This window comes from Nilaparvata lugens, chromosome X (genome assembly GCF_014356525.2).
Source record: "Nilaparvata lugens isolate BPH chromosome X, ASM1435652v1, whole genome shotgun sequence".
Classification (NCBI taxonomy): Eukaryota; Metazoa; Arthropoda; class Insecta; order Hemiptera; family Delphacidae; genus Nilaparvata; species Nilaparvata lugens.
The window spans coordinates 49,795,846-49,805,845 of NC_052518.1; the positions used below are offsets into that span (position 1 = coordinate 49,795,846).

The 10,000-nt window shown below is 35.1% G+C and overlaps 1 protein-coding gene across 2 annotated transcripts in view; it reads left to right on the top strand.

Annotated features, from left to right (window-relative positions):
• LOC111054126 (extended synaptotagmin-2) overlaps nucleotides 1-9,780 on the top strand; it is an 85,583-nt gene extending 75,803 nt beyond the window's left edge. The window contains exon 6 of one of the 2 annotated variants that reach the window (XM_039441309.1): nucleotides 9,611-9,779. In XM_039441309.1, the coding sequence (XP_039297243.1) occupies nucleotides 9,611-9,764 (154 nt within the window). In that variant the 3' untranslated portion in view covers nucleotides 9,765-9,779. Of the gene's footprint in view, nucleotides 1-9,610 lie in introns of both variants that reach the window. The other variant, XM_039441310.1, reaches the window with a different exon arrangement.
• The last annotated feature ends 220 nt before the right edge of the window (nucleotides 9,781-10,000 follow it).

The window sequence follows — 10,000 nt, forward strand, 5'->3', positions numbered from 1 at the left end:
GATTTAGTTCAATGATCACTTTGGAATTGCGAAAGTCAAGTAATGGAGTAAGTTAAACAAATAATATAGGCTACCCCATATAGAGCACCGTGTAACAGGAGTAAAATATTTTCTTAATATAAATTTACAGTTGAAACACAAATAATGCCAATTACTCCCATGTGATATGACTAAATATTTGATTACAAAGGAAATACAACTCTAAAGCTGAGTTTACACCAAAGTTATTAAGGAGATGTAAATATAACTTAATCTTTATAGATTCTATTAGATTGAACATAACTTATCATACATATGATAGACATATGTGTTTGCCAAGTCCCGTTCAATCTAATAGAATCTATAAATATTAAGTTATTAACATTTTGTTAATACCTTTGGTGTAAACACAGCTTTATCAACAGCTTTTTCTGTAACTTATATCTACTCATCTGGCTGAGTTTGACTGATTGTCTTGGGGTGGTACTTGAATGAAAGTGGAATGAGAGATATCTTTGTTGAATTTGAAATATTTGGAGAGAATAACTTACTGTTGGAAATCTATTGAGGGGAGATCAGTATAATTAAGGTGTGAGAGCAAGCAATCAATTCAATGAAACAACTACAAGGACTCATGAACGGTTCAAATATGAGTGATTGTCAAAGTATATTTGAAAGAAGTCAGGAGCTATTTGTAGAGTTTTTTTAGAATCAAAATCAATGACTACTTGAAATATTATGACTGATTATTGTAACATAGTTTAAATTATCTCAAATTGTATTCATGCTCATAAGGATGGACTCTGGTATTGCACATAGAAACTGTTCGAGAAAAGATCCCATAATTTTTTCATTCAATCACACAAACTATGTTATAAAGTCTGTGTCATATCTAGAAAATATAAAAAAATACCCATAGAAGTGGAAAATAATTTCCAATAAGGAAACATTAACTCTATACAGTCAATACATTGACTCTTTGTCAAATGAAACCTTGAAAATTTAATAAATGTGACGACCGATCATGCTTTAGAGCAAACCCTCATTAGATCATCCAAAACTGAGTGATTGGAATAGCTAGTTCTTCAAAGGCTTTCCTAAAATGGCTGCTACTACATAAATAAATCTTCCATCAAAGATATTCTGATCAAGTATGTTGACATCATTATGGATATCACTGGAGACTGTGAAGAAAGTCATCTAATGAAGTAAAACAAGAATAATGAGAGATGAGAATGATTTCCAGAAGCATAATCTTCTCAAGAGAACATAACATTTTTCTTCAAGACTCTGATGGACAACAGAATCTGCATAATGTTATCAATGGTCTGGAAGCAAGTGAAGAAGTGTGTGATTCTCTTTTCAACGTATAGAAAGAAATAGTTATTCGATCTCCAACGATTTTTATCTGAACATAGTTGTGGCAAATTGTAAAAGTGTATTCTCACCTATAAAAAGAAACAGAGTTCTTTCATTCTCCACGATGCAATCAAACAAAAATCCTAGTCTTGGTCAATTCTAGAACAAAAAAGTCTGATCTCTGTATTCTTACAAGGTAGCTGTTTAAAGATAATTCAGCATTGAAGTTTTAGTGCAGCATGCATTTCTACAATAGCCGCAATCTCTGTCAACATCTGATGGATATTTGAAAAAAAACTCTTAATCTCACTTGGCCTATGAAATTGTAAGTGAAACTAGTTCTGGATTTGACTAAATCCCTAAATATCGTTGACAAATTCGCATAATGATGACATGGCTCTCCTGAATTCAACTCCTACTTCACTTTTCAAAACTTCAATACGCTGCAAGATTATGGAAACTTTGTGATGAGGAGAGTTATGAAAATTCTCAATAAAGATGGAGTGATACAGGTGGACATAGCTTTTCATGTCTATGGTCTAAAATCAAACAAAGGTAGTGAACATATTAGAAGCAGCAGAGTAAAAGAATCACTCCAATAATATGCTCTCCAAACCATCGAGACTTGATTTCTAAATCTGTGGCAGAGATTTATTAATGTGACATGCAAGAATCTATAAAGGAATTATCCATACGTTAGCTACGTGCAGGAGTACATACATTCATTCATTCATTTGTGGATAAAATTACAAATCATATAAATATGTTTGGGAAAGAATAGCAGGCATGGCCCAAAACTATTCGAATCCCAAATTTTGATACTGAATAACTTGTTACCATTTCAAAACAGTCTGAACGGGAATACCATAATGGATGAATCAATCAAAAGTTAGTGAATATATTATAATAATACTGTTAGAAATAATATGAATGAATATTTAAATTTTCATTTCATTTTGATTTGACACATATCTATTATTATATTGGATATAATTTCTCAAAAGTCCACGACAAACTGAAGATTCACGAAAGATTAACATTTTCATACTAAAAATAATCATTATGATAATGAATAAATGATGAATTCCATTTCCACCATGAAGAACTAAGAAATTCCACAAATATTTCTTGGAAACTAACTGACACTATAACAAGTAAGCGTGGCCAGTGTGCAATTAATAATATAATTTAGCCTGCAGCGCATCACAATAAATTAATTTGAAATAAAAACAATAGAACATAAACATATATAAATATTAACTTTATTCTATCCTAATATATTTCTTGAAACCCAAGTTTCGTTTATTTCAAAACAGTCTTTTATTAGTTTCCTTGCAGAATGAGATGAAGTTTGTAATTTTGACCATAATTAGTATATTATGATGAGAATTATCAATTATTAAGGCTTGAGAGTTGAAAAATCGTGTTCAGCGACCGAAAATACATAAGATAGCGTTCCTGAAATACATAATTTGAATGCATAGACTAGTAGGAGCGATGCGATAGACAGGCCATTACGCACAGTCATTAATCAATCATGGGGGAGGACCGCGCCGCAGCGTAACAGTGCTACTTATCCCCCTCCCACCGCCGCATCTATGATCGTAACCCCCAAACTATATATATCATTGGATTCAGCAAGAAACGGCCTACAACGTTTATTGGGAGCCTTTTCCTCTAAGTCGGCTAATTACTTGAATATTCAAGAAATAACAAAAAGTCCCTAATAAAAAAATACATTTTTCGAGATATTTTATTTTTTTACGGAAAAACTAAGCGGTTTATCGCAAAAAAGTATAGGACTACATTGAAAGCCAGTTATGTGTACATAATATTGAGAAAAAATTAAAGCTGTACTATGAATAGTAACTGCAGGACAGGCGATTTTATAAACGCGCGTTTTTTACAACTTACCCCCCTCCCCACCAAGCTGTCGACCACCCTGGGACGTGACGACATCGAGTTTCATATACACTAAAGACCCCCTAACAATAATCCGAAGTCAAATTCTCTGCCTCTCTCATGTATGCTCAATGTAAGCCAGCGCCTGGACTATACAGTGAAAATAAGAGACCGACAGTATATTAGTGTCAAAGACAGAAATCTGCGTTTCAATTCATTATCATGTGTGTGTGTGTGAGAGAGAGCCCGAAGGAAAGGGTATGTGTGAGAGAGTGATGTGGTTGAGTGGGAGTGAGAGAGTTCGATATATTATATGCTATATGGTGGGTGAGGAATAATAGTGTGTCCCTTATGTGACACTCACAGATATAATATATATATACTATATATATATATATTATATATATATATATATATATATATATATATATATATATACTATATATGTATATAGTAGGTCTATTATATAGTACTAAAACCATATCCATAGATTTTGGAATCGGCATTACTCTATCTTTTAAATCTTTTGAAACAACATTTATTGTCTAAGGGTGGTGAATGAAGTTTTCTGCATTCCATAACAACAATCTGCAGACTGACATCTCGGGTATTAGAACCAAAAGGCCTTGCTTTATAGAACTATAAATACTCATACAGTATTACAATGCCTTGCTTCCATAAACAATTCAAATGTTTCCCGTTAGGTACTTCTGGAGAGCCCGGTCAATTAGCCATAGGTGGTGTCCTCAGGTAGAACTACCCTGCTAATAGACTATGTTCACTGAAGCGTAAAACCAAAGTTAACCAAATGCTTCTATTTCTAAAAATGCTAGTGCCAGGTATAAAGTTTGTTGAAGTCAGTTGGAAAAATAACTAGTAGTTCTGTGAACAGTAGAAACCGCGCAGTTAAAAACCACAGCCTCCATCAGGGTGAATTATGTGCTGTTGTGATGTGTCGGCGAAATATCGGTGTGTAAGCCACTAATGGCTGTTTGAAATGTATCGTCAATAATTATTGATATTAAGTATAATCATTATCATTAGAATGCTAATAATTTATTGTAAACAACTACTATCATACCGAGTTGAAGTACCTACTTACCGAGTTGAAAGCAGAGAAAAGTCGGGAGAAAATAATAAGCTACCTACTTTGAGTTATCAATATTGTATGCCTCATCGCTTGTAATAGTTCACACGACAGCTGATTTTTTACCAAATTACATTGGTATATACATGCGGCATTTCATGCAATTAATAATCCACTCGACAGCTGATTTATGATGAATAGTCTCTATAGTCTGATTTTTACGGTAATACTGGCGTTTGAAAGAGACTCTTTTTCCTTTTGTTTTATCCTTGAAATGCAAAATTTCAAAAAACCTTGTATACATATACGTTGACGCGCAATTTAAAGAGTAACATACCTGTTAAATTTCATTGAAATCTATTGTCGCGTTCCGCCGTAAATGCGGAACATAAAAATATTCAAACATAAAGAGAAATGAAAAACCGTCGACTTGACTCTTAGACCTCACTTCGCTCGGTCAATGAAACTTTGGATATCTGAGTTCTTTTTAAAGTCCTATGCTATTCTACTTGTTCTACTGAACCAGTACCATTTTGATATTTTTTTTTCATAGTACATGGCAGTATTGAAATTAACTGTTCTATTGATTTATTCTAATTTTGTCTACAGAATTGTGAAACTGTGGCATATGAGGAGTACAGTATGTCTAATTTTTTTGTTATCCACGTCTGCATCTATTTTCTGTTTGAAGAACTGGATATCAATCTTGATTATTCAAATTTTTTATTGTTCAACATACACACACATTATTTACATAAATATAAAAACAAAATGATACACAATTTTTTTAGAACAATAAAGCCCAAGGTAAAAACCTGTGAGGGGAGAAAAATCTAAATTTTCACATGAAAACGTCACTCGAGAATATGTCACCCGGCCTCACAACAGAGAGTCCTAGAGTCCTCGACTTAGAATAGTTAATCTCACAGTTGTACAGTCAGTGTCAGTGAGATTTCCTGCACATACTTTATTGTTACCATAATATTTAGATGATGGATGTTATTTCTAGATGAAATAGATCGGCGTGAATACGCCGAATGGATCAACTCGTATCATTTGAGGATGATGATAATGATAATGAAACGTGATTCTGTTAAAAGGAATAGTCTCCATTATGTTCTTAGGGATTTGCTTGTGATCATGTTTTTATAAGGTCGTCATTTTATTAATTCGATGATCAGCCTTAAAAATTTAGGTCAACTTATACATTTCAACTCACGTTGCTACAACGTTTCAACTTAGCAAAAGGACAGAGGGAATTAGTATTATTATCCTCTAGAGCCCTGGAAATATCCCTGTTATTGTTCTTGGGACCTTATAGAAAAGGGACTCCATAATACAAAAACAAGTCAGTCCTTGCCGGACAAAGCTAAAGGAAGAAGGAGAAGAAGAAGAAGAAGAAGATGACAGGAGGAGAAGAACAAGCGAGAAGAAGAAGAAGATAATAGAAAAAGGAGACAGAAGAAGGAAGAAGAGGAAGAACATGAAAAATAATAATAAGAAAAAATATAGATAGGAGGAGATTATAACCGTCTAGTACACTCTATCTATAACCACTCTTTTGTTGAATTGAAAACTTATGAATTACTGGTGGTACTCCCATACAGTAACAGTCTGGGGTGTACCGTATTCAAATATCGTTAGATAACATCTTTCCAATATTGTTCCATTCATCTAGAAGTATATAATCTGTTCTTTCTTACATTGATATCACTTATGTATAAGTTACTGCAGTATCAAATTTGGCCTTAACCTGAACAATTAAAAGTCACATTGAAATAGTTATTTTTGAGTTTGGTAGAAATACATTTACATGGAACTCAATTTATTCATTAAAGGCAATCTAAATAATTCTAATAGGTTCTGATAACCCATACTGATAAAATAGGTGTTCAATGAATAAATGAAACCTAACAACTTGAAATATATTTCAAATTATCTAAGATTAAATTGATTCTACCTCGGTGCTAGTCAGCTTTACATTTGTACATGTATCATTGTATTGAATTATTAAATATTTGATGATTTTGGTAAAACGACATTTTAATCCTGGTCTAGTAGTTCTATGAACAGTAGACCTCGCGCAGTTATAAAACGCAGCCTCATCTCATACTGTCCATAAGAGTAAATCCTGTTTGTATGTTGTGTCGACAAGATGTCGGTGTGAAAACGGCTAATGGCTGTTGGGGTTGGTGTATCAAAAATATGCTGACATCAAAAGCTAATACCCTTCATCACACTGGCAACAGGTCAGCCCGAGTTGAAAGCAGATAAAGGTCGAGAGAAAATACTATGTTTACTTTCCGTTATTAATTGCATGCGTCATTGCATGCAATGAATAGTCAACACGACAGCTGATTTTCCACTAAGTTACATTAAGATATTAATTGCTTGCGCTATTGCATGCAATTAAAAATTCACTCGACAGCTGATTTATGGCGTTCAAAGGAGACTTTTCGTATTGAATTAACCTTAAAATGCAAAATTTTCAAAAACCTTGTATATACGTCGAGGCACAATTTAAAAAGAAATATACCTGTCAAATTTCATGGTAATCTATTGCTGCGTTTCGCCGTAATTGCGGAACATATAAACATAAAGAGAAATGCAAAACCGTCGATTTGAATCTTAGAACTCACTTCGCTCGGTCAATAAATCGAAATTTAAGAAACCACAAATAGCACAAATGCAACCACAAATGAGACCCTTAAAAAAGGGGAATCAATTGTTATGTAGATTTGAATCTAAATTTCTAGGATCCACTAAACAGTCTACTAAATTCATCATTTTTCCTCAAGAGGAGAAACGTTTAAAGCTGACATCAGATGATGTCACCACATTATTTACATATGTAAATTATATATTTGTATATGTATGTCATTTGGATTGAAGGAGCGTTGTTTGTCACGTTGTGTGTTGAATGAAGGAAGATTCTATTTTACTATTTAAATGAATCATAATGTAATTTACTTATCCACTTCGAGATTTACATAGTGATAATTAGTAGGAAATTTAATGTATAGCAAACACTTCAGTTGCTATGTAGGCCTACTCTGTTGTATTTCAAGTATGTTAGTCTGTCTTATTTTTTACTAAAGTGATGAAGTATCAGGAAATACTATTATTCAGCATTATTATGTATTATTTTCAATGTCATTTTTTTCTCTTTCTTTTCAATAATTTAAAATTTGTTATTATTTTAAATAATTAGATAACTTAACTATTGTTCGTTTTCAATCATATTATTTGTGTTATTTTTTGTATTGTTATAGAGAGAGTTGATTGTAAGAGAGGGTCGACTGCGCCCTAACTTCGCTCTCTAGGAAAAATAAAGGCAGTCATTCTATTCTATTCATGTCACCATAATACATATGTATATTTATTAAAAAACAGATGACATCCAATCTATTAGAACAAATGGAATGCCTTCATCTTTATGTGTAGGCAACACACCACACCAAACTTGTTCCTGTGAGACTGACCTTGTCTCTGTGATACTCCACTTGTTCGAATGGGACTCTATCCCTCTACTTGTTCCAGTGACACTACTTCTTTGTATGAGACTCTTCTTCTCCTCTACTTGTTCCAGTGAGACTCATCTTGTCTCTGTGAAACTCACCTTGTCTCTGTGGGAACTTGTTCCTGTGAGACTGCCATTTATAGAAATACTTGTTCCTATGAAACTTGTCTCTGTGACACTAATATCGTTCAAAAACACTTCTTGTCTCTGTGAGAACTTGTCTCTGTGATACGGACCCAACACGGCCAGAGTGAGCGCAACTCGTGACATGAACATCCTCTACACTTCTTTAACAACTTCGAGCTACATCTTCCCTTAGCTGGAGTTAAGGGAGGACGTGTAAGGCATCGAGATACGGCATCGGCGAGAATGCGAGCTTTGAACAACAACATTCGCGATTCATGGCAGCCATACAATCTATTTTGACCTTCTAAACAACAAAAATCTAACACAACCCAGGAACATTCCGAAGAGGCTCGGAATCGCAAGAGGACCTCCATTAGAGATTGGGAACACTTTTCCCGTTCCGGAGATCGTGTTCCTGATAGCTAGAAACAGCCGGTGACCGAGGTGTTGGACTCGGTGACTTCCAGCGACGCCCGGTTCCAGGGCCCTTGAATCTTGCTGATTCCTGGTGGAATAGCAAGAGGACCTCCAGTAAAGATTGGGAACGCTTTTCCCGTCCCGGAGTTCCTGAGGGCCAGAAACAGCCGGTGACTGAGGTGTTGGACTCGGTGACTTCCAGTGACGCTCGGTTCCAGGGCCCTTCTATCTTGTTGATACCAAGTGGAATAGCAAGAGGACCTCCAGTAGGGATTGGGACCTTTCCCGTCCCAGAGATCACGATCCTGAGAGCCAGCAACAGCCGGTGACCGAGTTGTTGGACTCGGTGACTTCCAGTGACGCCCGGTTCCAGGGCCCTTCTATCTTGTTGATACCTAGTGGAATAACAAGAGGACCTTCAGTAGGGATCGGGAACGCTTTCCAGTCCCGGAGATCGTATTCCCAGAGGCTACCAGACCTGTGCGAAAGCACAGCCCCTCTTCCCCAAAAGAGGGAATCATCTCAACACAGTACTCAAGGCCCTGTTTCAACCCCCGACTCGAGCGAGGGTGGTTGACGGACTCCCGTCCCCTGCTGCAGCCCACCCCAGACGCCGACTGAGTCTAGCCGGCCCAGAGCGACACTAGGAATTCTGATAGAGGGAGGTGTGGGCAAAAATCTACTCAGAATACACTACTTATATTCCACCACATGTAACACGTTCAATTAGGGTCTTCGAGGCCCGAGGCTACCTCTGGATTCTAAAGTTATTCCGACCGTGATTTGATTGGAACTGCTCTTTTCCACGCAAATTATGTTCCCCTTTCACCAACGAGACGACGGTCCACGTGGAGACAGAGCACAATTCTGTGGGAAAGGAGATTTCAAGTTTGAATTACTCACAAATACTTGTGTATTTTCCATCGCTAATGGAAATACAGTTCCATGAGAATACTTCAACCCTGCATAAAATTTGAGTCTTCCCGGGCGCAAGTTAGCAAAATCGTAATGTGAGAAAGTTATTTTTCAATAGAAAAATAAGTTTTTCACAACAGAGAAATTACACGGAAAATTCAACTTAAATGAGAACAAGAGTCTGATTGGACAAGTCCTTATTCTACACCTTTTAAAATGAACCCTATTAATACATTTTTTTCAATATCATAATCATTACATTAGTATAATCATGAATTCTAATTAATTTGGTTTTGTTATTACAGCAATCTGCCTCTGAAAGATCCGACCAATATTCCTGATCCGTATGTCAAACTATATCTACTACCTGATAGATCAAAGGAGTCAAAGCGTAAAACTGAGGTAAAAATACTAAATTCTTTATTAATCAACATTCATAAATTGTATGTTCGAATATAATAAGAAAATTGTTAGTGGACAGTTTTATTCCATCCATCTCATTATGGAAAGTTTCATAAATTTTCTAAAACAATTTTTTTTTCTAAATATTGCTATTATTATAATAATATTTTTCACCAATACTATTAACATGAGTATTACATATCATTTATGCAAAAACTGTCAAATTAAACAAATACTTTTTCAATTAGTGTGGCCATTGTTAGTGTATTAATATAAATCATAAATAAAAGTAG